Here is a 15889-nt window from a genome sequence, read left to right on the forward strand (position 1 = left end):
TAATGTTTTCTCATCAAAATAACCTAAAAGAGAAACTTTGTGTCCTTTTCTTGTTAATATGTGTTTCATTCAGTGCATGAAGCTTTAAATTGTGTTTTTTTTTCATGTTGCTTAAGACTGAGGTTTGGTGATTTTCTGGCTGTAGACGTTCAACTACAGATTTGGACAAGCTGACAGGAGACGGGTGTCACGTTTCAGTTCAGGCATGGTAGTGGCTTTGGTTATGGGGCAAACTCATGTACACACACACACACACACACACACACACACACACACTGTCACTAATATTTGGCTTAAAGGTGTTTATTCTTATTGTTGTGGGCATCCAGTAACTCGAGGAAAAATGAGAAATGATTGAGCAAACGGTGGTTACACAGGAAGTAAAGAAGCCTGAAAATTGCAGCTCTTCAGGGTTTCCCTTTATTGTAGCTGGCTGTGCTTCTGTCTCATTCACACACAGACAGAGGGAAAGTGAAGAGACTGCCTTGGCAGGCTTTGTTTAGGCCAGACAAGAACCAGGCGTCTCGCCTCACTGGAGGGTAGAGAGATCTGTCAGAGTTGGGCTGACCTGCCTGAGAGCTTTTAGTGCCTCCCGGCTACTGAATTTGGATATTTTTACACTTTTTTCCCATTATATTTCTTTAAAATAGGCTTTAAACGTCTTTTTCAGTACAATGTCAATTAATTCCAATGTCGCAAAACCCAAATTAACATAGAGACGGACCAGTCTGCTGCATTTTTTTCTTGATCAGCTCTGATCTATTATTAACTGATCAAACTGAACTTTATTATTTTTAGCTAAACAAAATTGGCTTTTAGGAGGCCTAAACATATTAAAAATGTCACCAAACTGCATAAGATTTTTGTGAGATTTGCACCATGTGCTTTGAATGCTAACCTTAAATTTGGTAAAGCTGCAGAGCTCCATGGGAGCTACAGAAAAGTCTCCTGCATCAACGCTCCATATCAAACAGGAAGTCAGCCATCTTGGATCCAATTTTTACCCCATTTTGGACTTTTATTAATTCCTCAAAATTGCGAATTTCCACCAATTTTCAATGATCATTAGTCATTACCTTGGTTTTTTTAGAATGAAATAAAAAATGTATTTTTATAAAGAAATGTCATATTTTCTGTCCCTGCATAAGAAAGTAATTGAATTGCACTAAACCAGAAACAAATAACTTTGTTTTACTCATGAATAATATTTATTGTTTTCATCTTTTCTCTTTTTTCTCCCATAAACTGGATGATTAAAGCTTTCAGTCTGATAAACCTTTTTTTAAAGAACATTTTTACAGAGACTTCAGAATTAATTAATTTGTTGTTTTCTTTCTTTATTTGGGATATTAAAATGTCTTCCAGTTCCAGTGTTAAATGTTGATTAGAATTTAAAGTTTATTGATCTTTGAGCATGCCATTACCAATGAATTACTTGAAAATGTTCTCAAAACAACAATATAATCACTGATGGACATTTTTCTTGTCTTGTGCACCTGGTGCGACAAGCCAGGTGTGAATTTAGCCGTTTTTATTAAGTGGTAATAAATGCAGTTCTGTCCTGATTTACTCCTGACCGGAATTACATTTTTATTACAAACTGAAAAAAGAAAACAGGTGATCCAACTTAAAAAGAAATGTGGTTAATTTGCTGCAAGTAAGTTTATTAAGTTGTCATGTGAAACAAGCATAAATAAATAAAGTTTGACTAAATTAATTCGATTACATGTAACATAAGTTTGGTTTCTGTTTTCTTTTTTTCAGTGATTTTCACTTATGTCTGTTTTACTCCTTAGAATAAAAAGTTGTATCTTATAAGCATAAGTTTATGTGTCATCTGTGCAGCTTTGAGAGCAGTTTCTGAGGAATGAGCTCATGTTCTCGGTTTGGTGACGGCGCTGCAGCCGTGGGTTTGACGGCGTCTTGGTGCCCTGAGGGCCTGGATGCTGAATGCCAGCGAACCCTTTGCACCTTCAGGAATGTTTTCTGCAGCCGACATGTGAGCCCAGTGGAGGGAGGCAAGAGCAGCTGATTACAGCATCCCCAAGATAAATGGGCTTACGGCTGGAAGCAAAGAGGAAAAAACGCTCATTTTAAAGCTGCAGGATGTAACTTTTAGAAAAGCAAAATGATTTTTACACATTAATGTAAAAATTGTACTTGTTTATTTAAAAATGCATTTATCAAATTAATATGTAATTATTTTAGTTAAATATTAATTTAATATTCTTAATAAAATAAAATTAAAATGTAATTAAAAACTATTCAAAAATATTTTTTCCATTAAAATTAAAAATGTTATTTATTAAAGTGATTAAAAGAAGATAATTAATTAGTTTGTGTGTAGGAGGCAGCAGAGCATCAATATAGGCCTCGCTTAGGTCAAAGGTCAGCTTCCCAAAGCTTTAATTTCAGCTTTAGCAAAGCACAGTGGAGACTGATTTCTTCATTCCTCCTTTATTTTGATGCTTTAATTATTTTGACATTGAAAATTGTGTCCAAGTAAAACGCCTCCCTTAGTTGAGGAGTTTTCTGTGATTATCCGTTTGAATGAGGACAGATTTGTCTTTGAATCAAGATCGTGACTTTGAGCAAAGTCTCTGCTGTTCAGAAGCTGCGTTTCAGGATGAGAGGAAATGTTTTTCCACTCGGAATGAAAGAGAATGCAAAATGAGATGCGGCAAAAGGGAACAAAAGCCAGAAATATAACGGGAGAAGGGAGACGTCTAGTGGATTCAATGTTTCCAAAGAAGAGTCGGTTTGAGATTTTAGTCAGTTGGACTGGAAACAGTGATCACCAGTAGGATGGCCAAAGCAGAAGTTTGAAACGCAGAGAGATCCGCTAACTTAAGCATTAAGAGATCTGACTTGAGTTTCTACATGAGGTCCAAACCGTAAGCGACGCTGAATCAGCGCTTTTCCAATCCCAGAGGAGTGAGATACTCACAGAAGATCATCTTGCAATCTGCACGTTTTTACATGAAGCAGATTAAAAATGGCTGTGTGTTTTTGTCTGTTAGCATTAATGTAGAGCAGACGTTCACTTCCTTTTTCTGAGAAAAGGCTAAAACTGTAAAACAATATGAGTTCTGGTGGATCAATATGCATTTGCGTGGTCTTAAAAAGGTCAAACTTTGTTTTCACATGATTTATTTTTGAAAAAATTGATTTAGAAAGACTGGTTGGTGGAATGCATTTTCTGGTGTACAATAGATTCATACACCTTTAATTTGTGCAAAACAATTGAATTTTGGATTGTTTTTTATATCTTGTTTTGGCAGTAGATCTCTGAATGAGTCTTATATTTATGTGTGTCCTTATCTGGCTTACTTTGTCTGTTTGGTCTTTTTCCAGGCTTCTTGTCTGCAGTTGGTCAGCACTAAATGTTCTCTATAAATGTCCTTAGTCCACATTCCTTTTGCAGCAAACATGCATAACATAAAACCCATAACAATGGCAACAATGCGACAGAACAATACATTCATTTAATCTTTTTCAGTACAACTTGGTCTCAAAAATGACATCAGAATCTAAAACCTGGTCTAATTTACCCCTTAGCTGTTGGGGCTGTTGTTAAATCTGAGCACAGATAAACCAGGGATGTCAAACGCGTTTCATTTTGGGCCGTATTAAAAGTCTGAATGCTCTTCAATATTGATAAAACCAATTAAACTGTTAAAATGTCAGTAAACGGCTGTTCCTCCAGAATTTTGTGATTTTTTTTTTCCGCGTGCCAAAAAAGGGTCTGACGCTTCCAGTTCGACACGTGTGCACTTTGCTCGACATTTTTCTCTAGAAGCATCTTGGACCGTTTCTGCAGATGTGTGAAAAGCTGAAGGGACTTATTGATGTAATTTGGGGCACATAAAAGCTACGGCGGGCCAGATTTGGCCTTGAGTTTGACACAAACACATGTACTTTACTCCCAACAGATGCTCCATGTTTAGTTGAAGATATTCAGCAGGTATATATCAGGATCATTTTACGCTTAAAGCTGCCTCAGCGTAATGATTTGGTAATGCCGGTAATTTAATGGCCCTCATGTTGGCGCAGGTCTGTGGGTGGGCGCCTGCGATTGAACGCATCTGGCCTCTGGTCAGCATGAGCAGATCGTCTGGTTTTATTTTATGCTTATATGTTCCTGTGTGTCTCTGTTCTCTGCAGTTTTGGCAAGCAGCTGGGGGGCAGGCGGGGCTGTGAATGCATCACTTTGGAGCCATCAGAAATGATTGTGGTGGGTATCGATGCCGCTCGCTCTCTTTCATCCCTCCTGTCCTGCTCTTTGATATCAGTCCGCTTCTTCATCTTTATTTGATGTTTGCATTTTTTCTCTCTCGAATCCTTCTGTTTTATCTCTCTGTTTCTCCATCTGCCTCCCCCATCTTGCTACAATATATAAGGATAGTGCTTCATGTTTTTAGACTGTTGTTGTTCAACTATGCTTGTATAGACTCGCAATTTGCAGGCTTTCCTGTCAGATCTACGGCATTTAGTTGTGTCTACTGTCTTCTAATGTTTAAGTCAAATAAATTTAGCGAGTTTTAGATTTTGAACCTAAATGTGAGTTTGTGAAAGATAAACTTACAGCAGTAAGTTGTTTTAACTTTTTATTAATTTTGCCAAATATCCAAGAGTTGATTAAACTACAGGTTTTAGATTAGTGCTTAAAAATCTGCAAGAAGAAAAAGACAGGAGTGGGAATCGTTTCCCAGAATGCTTAGTTTCCATTAAAAACTCATTTCAAATCGTCCTTTAACCGTCAGAACAAAGAACTCTGTGATGTTTGAAAGTAAGTGGAGGCTTTAATTTTTAGGAAGTCGTCTTTTATGTTATGTCTGAGGATTAAGTCATGGGAAACATGATGAAACCGTTCTTATTATGAGGTGGGACGTCATTCTGTTTATTTAAATCTGAGGTAATCATTTGCAACATTTTCATTGTCCCTTTTACAGCCCTGCTGCTTTATTTCATAAAACACAGTTTGTGTCGACTGGAAAAACTCCCCTTGCTTACTGGAAAACACTTTCACTGAAAATGAAACAAATAGAGTTAGACTAACACAGACTTGGACAATTTTAGTCACAACTCTATTTTTATTTTATTTTAGAAACAACTCACCGTTACAGAAAAACCGTTTAACCTGCAGCAAAACTTTGAATTTTGTTTTAAATGCATTTATTTTCCATACATATTTTATTTCCCTCAAATATTTTCTCAGATTTTCTTTACTATAAAAGGAAAGCTTCTTTTGAAAAACACTCAACACCAAAATATGTCACCGACTCAGTGTTTTGACTTTTAGCTTTCAGGTTCACTTAGATGAGATCTTCAAATAAAATCGCACTGTTAAAAAAATCTGGCAGTGTTACCGTAAACGAGGCGATATGTCACACCGCTACCAAGAACTCGGCTAAATAAAAATAAACATTTTTCACCTGCTCACATAAAAAACAGAAACACTTCATGCAAAAACCTGGGAGAGAAAAACCAAAGTTGAAAGCAGAGATTTGTTTTTACCTTCGGTTGACCTTTCACTGCATTTACCCCACGACCCGCTGCCGTCCGTCCGTCTGTCCGTCCATCCATCTGTCCGTCTGTCCGTCCATCCGTCCGTCTGTCCGTCCATCCTTCCATCCATCCGTCCGTCTGTCCGTCCATCCATCCATCCATCCGTCTGTCTATCCATCCGTCCGTCTGTACGTCCATCTGTCTGTCCATCCTTCCATCCATCCGTCCGTCTGTCCGTCCATCCATCCGTCTGTCCATCCATCCATCCGTCCGTCTGTCCGTCCATCCATCCGTCTGTCCATCCATCCATCCATCCGTCCGTCCGTCCATCCATCCGTCCGTCCGTCCGTCCATCCGTCCATCCATCCGTCCGTCCATCCATCCATCCGTCTGTCTGTCCATCCGTCCGTCTGTACGTCCATCTGTCTGTACATCCATCCATCCGTCTGTCCGTCCATCCATCCTCCATCCGTCGTCCGTCCGTCCGTCCGTCCGTCCGTCCGTCCGTCCGTCCGTCCGTCCGTCCGTCCGTCCATCCATCCATCCGAGTTGGGTCGCCTGGACAGGTGGCCAGTCTGTTGCAGGGCACCGTTTCTGTCTGACAACGAATCACAGAGGCTGATTAGTGGGAATAAAAGTTGCTGCTTTGTTGAAGAAATCTTGAGGTTTTTAAAACCAAAATCGGCCTTGAAGGCTCACCTTGATCCACAGATGCAGGAACCTGACTTTCCTTGAAATGTCTCATTAATGAGAGAGTTTTATAGGAGAGTGGTTGCTCTTGCAGCAACATATTTAATCTGAAACGACCCCCCAGGGTGCGTTTAGAGACTGTTGCAGCTGTAGAAACGGCAGCAGTGGTGCTGACTGCATCACCGAGGAGATTTATGGTCAGAACAAAAAAATGAGCTCAATTAAAGAAACAAAATATTATTTGGGAATAAAATCACTCTGCTCTTCTTCCTTTTCTTGTTTCATAAGGAACATTTGCCCAAATCCTCGTCTTGTTCATCGTTTTGTAATGTTTTTATTACAATCAAACAGAAGTTACGACTCCTGTAGCAAACTGTAAAAACTAGAAAACATCTTAGACGTATTTAATAAAAATGCTTCATTTCAAGTTTTAATGCATCACTTCAACATTATTTAAACATAATGTTAACATTATTTAAACTTAATGTTTTGCCTGTACAAAAAGGTTGTACAAACCTTTTGCCAAGTGGGCCAAAAAATTAGACTCAAAAGTAATACACTAAGATTAGTGTATCGTTTTCCTCTGTAATAATGAAGGGTTAGAAATGTGTCGCCGTTTCATGTTTACACAGCGTCTCGTCTCAAACGCTGCCTGAATGTCTGACTGGTGAAGACCCATTATGCCCCCCCACCTCCACTGGTCCCATGATCATACGCTTGAAAAATGACCACACTTCCTGCTTCCTCTGAAAACTCACAAAATAAAACATTGTGATGAGCTTCACGTCGGCTCATCTTCTGGTTTACATTCCTGCTCTATCTGATCTTGCGTTTTTTCCTCTTCAGTTGTTCTTTCGTTCATTTCCCAGCTCACAGACCCCGACGTAGTGAGCACTGTGAATGTAACTCCTGTCTATCATATGACCAGAGTCATGACAAGAGCCACAGATCACATTCCCTGGTCTATTCCCATGGCCCCAATTAACTGATTGGCCGCAGTGCGATGTGACTGCTGCAGCCCCCCTCTTTTCTCTTGTGCATGGAAAGAAGAATGCTCCTGCATCCCTCTTTTTGTGAGTTTCCTTTATTTTCTCTTTCTCAGGAAGCAAAAATGATAATATTCAATCCCTGGTGCTTTTGTTTCGTGCAAGTCTAAACTCGCTGCAGAGGTTTATCTTTATTTTATCTGAATAAAAACACAACATAGCTCGTTCAGAGAAAAGTTATCCCAAGTTGGCTTTTTGAACCAGAAGTGCTTGTGATTGAAATCTGACGGAAACTTTAAGCTTCTGCTCACTGGGTTTTAGCTGCCCAGAGGGATTTTATAAATTTTCACTGAAAATTTCCTGCAAATACATGCCAGCTATTGTTCGTAATCGCTTCCCCAAAATTTAAAAATCAAAGGATACCAGCTTAGCCAGCTTTATGGGGGTCACACCGATCCCGCGTGTGTGTTTACCCTCCGCTGGCCGACCGTGACATCTGCTGCGCTCCTCCTGAGCGCCGCATTAAGACCGCTGGACATTAAACCCGAACCAGGTGTAGATAATTTACATTTTGCATCTGCCTTTTCTACACTCTGCTTCCCGCTTGCTCTGTATTGATGCAGGCAATTACAGTTAGGCCAAATTTCTATCATTTCCACCGTATACCACAATATGTCGCGCATTCATAATTCCTGACCACCCAGAAGTTAATATTTATTATTGTTATATCTACTTTTAATAACAAGATTGATAAAATTTGGTTTGATCTCAAATTTAACTCAGTTATGCTTTTAAAGATGTTAAAAATCCATTTGTTTTTCATGAAAACAGAAGGAATATTGATATTTTAGCCCTCCTCTCTGGCTGTTGTGGGTCATCATGAGTTTTTATGTACAAGATGTCTGTCAATTCACATGATTAACCCGAGTATAGCACACTGAGGTTGCTAACAAAGGCACCGCTTCATCCAGTCTTGGCTCCAGTCTTTAAATCTCCTCAGCACAGTTTGATCTTAATGAAGAAATCAGAGTCATATTTATGCTTCTTATCAAGTGTTTTATGCATTTCTTTCAGGAAAAACAACACATATCATTTACCAGTAATTGTAATTTATGGTTCTTGGACACAAAAAAGCAAATTACAAGGCAACAAATAAATCAAATAATTAATTCATGTTCAGCAGCAGCTGTAAAAAGCTGTGAGGAAAAGTTGTAATTCACCCAGTTTTTCTCCATATAATGCAGAATTAATGTTCAAGCTATTTTAAAACAATAAGCTACGAGAGTAAACAAAACAGAATGCAAGAAAGGAAAAAGTAAGTGAAAAATGGCATTAAAAAATCAAAGCAGTATTGTTCAACAGGTTCTGTAACATGATTTCCTGATAAACAATGTGATTCTAACTGACATAATAAGGCTATTGAGTTACTATTATGCAACGGAGAACGAAAACAAATTCTTCCTTCAACAAACTGACCAGCACAAAACGCCTGTGGGACTGAATTGTATGGCCGGATTCTGTGAACTGTGCTGGTTTTTTCTGCCTGCTGAGGATATTTGTGTATTTACGGCTTCCTGGAGGAAACTGTGGGCTGACTTTATGCTCTGCGCGCGTGTCAGAGGGCGACACAGTGAGCAAGAAGACATGTGAGTAAGTTTGTCACTATGCATCTGGTTGAGCTGCTAAACTCTTCGCTGAAACCTTTGGAGTGATTTATTCGGTTTTTCAACCTTTCCTGGATGATTTCTTGGCGAAGGATTTTGGATTTAAACTTTTGGACACCTTGGCGCAATCGTTTTGGTTTTTCCCCCTCCCCTGTGGTGTTTCCTGCTTTTATGTGTTTTTCTGATCCCGTCCTTGAATCCGGATGAGTGTGCTGCGCTGGCACCGGCTCTCTGCGCTCTGGAAGAACTGGATGTTCAACCAGGAGCCAACAGAAGAGCAGGGCCAGGTTCCCGAAGCTCCGGGAGACAAAGAGGAACCGCAGCAGAAAGAACGCAGCAAGTTCACAGATTCCAGCCCGGATTGTTTGAATCTAATGGGAGCTGACACCCAAGACTCGGAATACGAGGAACAGAGTCTGGATTTTATAAATCAGAATGTTGTTCCAAAGGTCCGGAGGTCTGAACTGCTGAAACGGAGCTGCTCCGAGCCGTGCCCTCAGCCGACGAACCATGTGGATCGGTCGACCAGCTGTGGCTCCGTGGCTGAGGGCTGTGACCTTACCTTACAGGTGGACAACGGCACCGAGGGGGACGACAGCTTCCTGCAGAGAGACGGGTCCCAGCGGCGCTCCAGGAGGCGCTTCAGGAGGGTCAACCCGAAAGGAGAGCGGGAACTCATCACTGATGGCCAAGAACCCGCCAGCTACAACAACACGGTAAGACGACGCTACTGCTGATGGGTTTGTTTAGAAACCTTTAAAGATTTAAAGGTCCAGTTTACGTCTATTGAAAACGTCTGCTTGGTTGTTTTAGACCATCAGTGTTTTTGAATGAAAATATATTAAACGCCTGTCACCAACTAAAGCTTAACTGGCCTGTTGCAGTAAGCAACAAATCAATTAGTCGCATGAGAAACTAAGCTCAATAATTTCCATCTGCGTGTCTTATCCTCTTTCTGTTTTCTCTCACCAAGACTTTTTGTTTTTGCAGTTTGCAGACATTCCTTTTGTAGATTTACTGCCATGTTTTGCTGCGTTGCTTCTGCATCAGCTTCATGTTTTTCCATTTGCATGATTTGTTGTTTTTCCTGTTTCCTCTCTTTCTACCAAACACTGAATGATAAAAGTTTTTGGTGCTTTGGTCTCAACTTTCCCCTTTTTGAAGGATAATTCTGTTTACAAAGACTTTTTTCTGTTGTTTTGTGTAAATATTTTGGATATTTAAATCTTAAATGAATTTCACTGCAAAAGCACAAAATCTTACCAGTAATTTTGGTCTATTTTCTAATGAAAATACCTTAGTACATTTCAAATAAGATTACTTACAAATAACTTTTCAGAAAAAACTGGAGCTTGTTTTAAGTCAATAATTCCTTATAATTGCAGAAAAAGGTCCACTTCCACTGGCAGATTATTTCCCATGTCATCTTCCAATGGAACAAGCAGTTTTTAAATCAATATTAAGAAATTATTGCTTGAAAACAAGCTCAAAAGTTAGTTAAAAGTTATTTTTGTCTAATTTTAAGAAACTGGACCAGAAATACTTGGTAACTACAATATGTTATCACAATAACTTCTGGGACAAAATGTGTTACTGTGACAGGCCTTGCTGTAGTACTACTACGCCTGACTGTTATTTTATGACTGACGTTTGAGTCACCACTTTGCTCTGAAGATTTAAACGTTTCTCTGCAGAGTGGTTAACTCTGGTAGCTCTGTTTTCTCTTTGACCTTTTCGGCATTGAGACTGTGTACAGTCATGAGCGCCCAGCGACTTCCCCTCCCTCTGATAGGATCACCGGGTTTGGCGTTGTGTCAGTTACAGTTGCAGCTAATCATCTGGAGACACACAAGCAGCTGCAGGCGGCTGCACTGTTGGCGCGCACACCTGGGGCTCCCCGGGGGGCCGCAAAGGGCCTTAATGGAGAGTTTAAACGGGTCCTCTGTCGACCCTAGAAGTCCCCTGGTGATTGTTCCATTTTTTTTATTATATATAAAGTTCTCAGATACCAGAATACCCTCATGCCCATCTTTAAAAAACACCCCCTTCAACCATTTTACATTTTTTCACTTTAAGGCCACAAACTCATTGTGTTGTATTGGGATTTTCTTTGACAAACACAACCATCTAAACCAGAGGTGTCAAATTCAGTTTCATTTGATCAAAAATCTCAATTTTCTTAAAGGGCCGGTTGTGCCAGAACGAATTGATAAAACCCATTAAACTGTTAAAATATTAATAAATAGCAGTTCCTACAGGAGTTTGGTTGTTTTTGTAACCAAAATCACATATTTTGTGATGCTAATTTGGAAATATTTTTAAGGAATTTTATGATATTTTCGCTAATGTATGATGTTAAATGTGACTTTTATTACTTGCCGTGTCGATCACAGACTGACATCAAGTAAGGCAGCAGTCACTTAAACTCAATGTTTTTGACCAATTTTGAGAAAAATTTGTAGTAAAATCAGAACAAATGTGGAGATCTGTTGATTTTGTGTGAATTTTGAGGATTTGTGAAAACCTGGAGGAACTTATTGATGTTATTTGGAGTCAAGAGGGCCACATAAAAAGCTATGGTGGGCCAGATTTGGCCCCCGGGCCTTGAGTTTGACACATGTGATCTAAACCATGTCTGAATGAATGAATTTGTGTCCCTTTTTGAGGGATATCTCAGCCAGATTTGCACATACAGAGGCAAAAATCTGCTAACCCAAATTTCAAATTTGACACAATTAGATTTAGGTCTGTACTTTGACTAGGTCACTGTAGCAGAAGAATAGACTTTCATCTAAAACTGATGTGTCAAATTACAGTCCTTGTGGGTCGATGTTGTGCAACTTTTTGGATTTATCCTGAGTCCAACACACCTCCTGAGTTCTACGTTGCAGGACGTCGACCCAGTTTGACACCAGTTGTTCTTTACTAAGCCTTACCACTAACTCTGGCTGCTTCCACCAAGTTGTCTTTGCTCTATGTTTAACTAAGTCCACATTCCCATCGTCTCTGAAAAGCATGCCACCACCATGACTCACCTTCTGGGTTTGTAATCATTGTTAGTTTCCAGTACAGGAAATGTTTCTTATTGCTTTGCTTCTAGTCTGACCCAACTGTAAAGAGGACTTCCTATGACTTTCTTTCAACAATTGGAAATATTTTATTCAGGTGTAGATTTTATGAGGCTGTTTACAAATCCACTTTGGAAATTTAAATCTTAAATATCCAACATATTTTCTGATTTTTCTTAGAAAAATTAGATGTCTGAAAAAATATTTCACTAACCTTTCGATTCAAAACCACACAGCATTCTGGGGGATCGAGACAGAGGAAAGCTAAGCTAAGAAATGTTGGTGGAATCAACTGACTCACTCTTTGGTTGCTTAGCAACTCGCTCATTCTTTGGTTGCCTAGCAACGGTCTGTTCAGTAACTGCTACAGTTTAAGTTCTGACTTGTTCTTTTTAAATGCTTAAAAATAAAATAACGGCATGGAGTGAAAACTGTGGATAAAAAAGGAACCAGTTTGGTAGTATTTCAAATATTTAAAACAAAAAACTAATTATCGTCTATATCAACTAATACGTATTTCAGCCACCAGCTAGTAAAAACTTTATAAAGCAGCCCTTTAAAACCGTGTATCCTTTTCCATCTTTGAAATTGGTCTTTCACATAAAATCCCAATGAAACGAAATGATTTGATGAGATGTTAAAGTCAAACATCTCAACTTTTGACAAAAAAATAAAAAATAAAAAATCAAAGCCTTTCCACCCCAATCAGCTGGCAGAGCAGAAAACCAGGACAAAAACAAAGTCCTGCAAACACATGGAATTAGAGAAGGACTTTGGGATTAGATTCAAGCTGAACAGAAGAGCAGGAGGAGCTAGTAGCACATAAAAAAACAACAGTATCACAAGAGATTACTGTGCTGTGACACGTGTAAGGCTCTCGGCATGCTTTTTAAATCTCATTTCTTTTCTTTTTCCACATATTTTCTGCTGTGTTCAACCTCAGGATTATGTCAACAACAAGGTAGGAAGTAATTCATCAATATTTCACACATTCATCTTGACATGTTGGGTTATTTTTCTGTTGGTTTGTGTGTGTTGATGACTGTGTAGATAGTACCCACCTGAATCAGACACCTGTTGTTTGGAAGCAGGCCGTGTTGTGAAAAGCAGGTCGTTTTGATGTCGCCACACACATGCGCACACCGCTGTCTGCTGACGCTGTGGGTGGCTGATAGGAATGTGGCGAACAGACGGATCACAAGGTGCATGTTGGGAACCACAACATGCTGATTTACACAGGGGTTAAGGTAAAGTTTACAGGACAGAAACAGGTTTACGAGACTTTTTCACTCCAGTTTAGCCAACAATACAGCCACATATGCCTTAAAGTGACAGTACTAGTGAACAGTAAACACATTTTTACGATAAATTGTCCCAAAAGTTACTGCGATAAACATTAATGTTTTGACTCCATTTTCATGTAATATGTTGGTAATTATGCTAGCTGTGAGCTAGCATAGCCTGTCATGAATGCTAAGGCTAGTTAGAATGGAGAACAATGATGAAGAGGTTTTCCTGTAATGGTGGTTGTTTCTCCGCCATTAGCACATTTCGCAGCGGGTATTTGATGTTGATTGACAGCGCTAAGGCCCTCCTCTTGTCTCTGATTGGTTGTTTTTGGTGCATTTCTTCAAACGACAATAGTAGCTCATGTGAAGGTGAAGATCCATATTTTCACTGATTTGTCTTATTTTAAAATATCACAACATGGTGACAGTTAAATTTTTTTTTTTAAAGTTACGTACTGCAGCTTTAACCGTCTTATTTTTAATAGCATAACAGATGCTTTAAAAGTACATATCACACTCATAAATGCATCCACTATGCAGAAGTGTAGTTCTGGCATTAGATCAGAAGATGTTTGCAGCTCTTACTGAACCATAATAACATCAGTAATCCATTATCACTGTTCTGCACTGCGTCTGGTGTCTCTCCTCTCTTAATGCTTCGACTTGGAGTCAATGGAGTCTCTGAATGTATGAATTAAAAAGAACACACACACACACACACACACACACACACACACACACACACACACACACACACAGGAAGTCTGTGAGTGGCAGAAAATGTGTAAACATGCTTAAAACATTTTGCTATTTTTTTGTTTGTTTAATTTATGATAAATTACTGATTTTTGGACCAGTGAGGCAGAAGATTCTGCACATTCTACAGCAGCAGACCACTGGGATTTACTAACGACTCACACACACATACACACTCATACATGCTGAAATAAGCAGAGAAGGGCACTTCATTTAGACATCAGAAACCTCAGAGTGATTGTCTGCCCTGTGCTGGAGAGGTTGGATAAGAAGCCATCACCTCATTTGACTTGCGGGGGAAACCCACGCTGAGGGGCTTTTTACAGCCAGGCTGCTCCCTGTCACCTCTGGACCATTAATCCAGAGCAGGTTCAGCCCTCTGCACACAACGCTTCAACAAAACACTGAATAAAACCTGCAAACAATGAGTTTTCCATACGGATTTATTGGTATTTGTATCAGTTTGTCATCTGAATAGCCTGCTTACGAGGCTTGAATTTCTGATTTTTAGCTTTTGTTTTCGGGTTGCTAAGTGTCTGTCTTGAACGTGCCTGTGGACAGTGAGGCATTTTTCTCGGTTCTCTGAAGGAAGTGACTTTCTTTAACGTTCAGCGGAAGACACAGACGTCTCATGCAGAGTTTGTGGTTTGCTACCTTCCTGTGTCAGAGGCTGAGATGTCTGACATGTTGTGTTGTTTTTCCTCCCAGAAACTAATCAAGCATTTAGTTTATAGCAACCTATAAACCCAATATGCTAATTGGGTTACCAGTGAAATTGTAACCCAATTAGCATATATTGTGGATCTGCTCATATTCATATTATTTTGGTGTCTGATAGAAAAAAACAAACAAACCCCTAAAAATCATGAACACCCTGAATTGATGTACTCACTCCTTTTTATATATTTTGATATGATACTTCCAATTAAAATCTAGTGCAATCAATTACTTTTGAAGGTCACATAATTAGTATCTACAGTTTATCTGTGTGTAATTTAATTTCAACAAACATCAGGAAGACTGCAGCCGTTTAAACGACAACCTTTTTAGAAACGCAGTTCAAAATGGGTTTAAAGGTGAACCGAAAACATTTGGAAGTCAGTCCAGTTTTGCCTGTTCATTGCTGCACCTCTTCATTTGCCATTTTAAAGCCAAATCTGTTTATTTTGAAATATTTATAAAACAAGACCACATGTGATTATTTGCAGAAGCCAAGACTTGCAAAAATAGTCGGCTGGATCAGAAAGTTCACAAATCTTCACCGCCCCCTTCAGGCCTGGCATGCTCACTACATTGTTTACAATTCGATTTGTGTTTTTTTATCTGCAGTAGCATGTTAATATGCTGTGTCGATGCAATTATTTCTCAAATGTTTTTAGAAACACTGTTTAAACAGGATAGAAAAACACACCAGGTAAGAGTATTTTGGAGATGGTTAAAGCAAAGATGACATATAAAACAATATCCTAAAGAAGAAATAAAGCCTTGTTCAAACCTGAAACAAATGTGACAAATCTGCACACCTTCCAAGTCATTTTAATCTATTAATATGCGAATCTGGCCTGTGGTCTAGTCAAAGTTCAGACCTTAATGCAGTCTCTGGATGGGAAAATTGGTTGACCAATATCTCAAAAGCACAAAAAAACAAAACTTTTCAGATTTGTATTTGTAAAAAATCCAACTTTTTTACAATCCTAAAAAACTAAATGAATTTTGCTGCTGTAAAATAATAGATTGTGAAAAAGTTTAAGGTTTAAATAATTGACTAGATCTAAAACCCTACCAGATTTTTATGAAGTCATGCAATGATGCTTCAGCTTTTAATACTGTCACTTTAGTCAAAACAAATTGGACTCTGATGCACCGATCTTTGAGCTGTTTCTGTTTGGGATTACATTACCATGACGCTGTTTTGTTGTATCATTTTA

General features: G+C 39.0%; 1 protein-coding gene across 10 annotated transcripts in view; it reads left to right on the top strand.

Moving 5' to 3' along the window:
* Positions 1-15889, top strand: part of rapgef6 (Rap guanine nucleotide exchange factor (GEF) 6) — a 140750-nt gene that overhangs the window by 40759 nt on the left and 84102 nt on the right. For 3 of the 10 annotated variants that reach the window (XM_088012196.1, XM_088012201.1, XM_088012197.1), the window contains exons 5-6: positions 4165-4234; positions 9418-9564. In XM_088012196.1, the coding sequence (XP_087868322.1) occupies positions 4165-4234; positions 9418-9564 (217 nt within the window). Of the gene's footprint in view, positions 1-4164; positions 4235-7999; positions 9565-12859; positions 12878-15889 lie in introns of those variants that run through there. The other 7 variants (XM_088012192.1, XM_088012199.1, XM_088012191.1 and 4 more) reach the window with 5 other exon arrangements.

The sequence above is a fragment of the Poecilia mexicana genome, unplaced genomic scaffold, assembly GCF_051168715.1.
Source record: "Poecilia mexicana isolate PSO_F unplaced genomic scaffold, ASM5116871v1 scaffold_14, whole genome shotgun sequence".
Classification (NCBI taxonomy): Eukaryota; Metazoa; Chordata; class Actinopteri; order Cyprinodontiformes; family Poeciliidae; genus Poecilia; species Poecilia mexicana.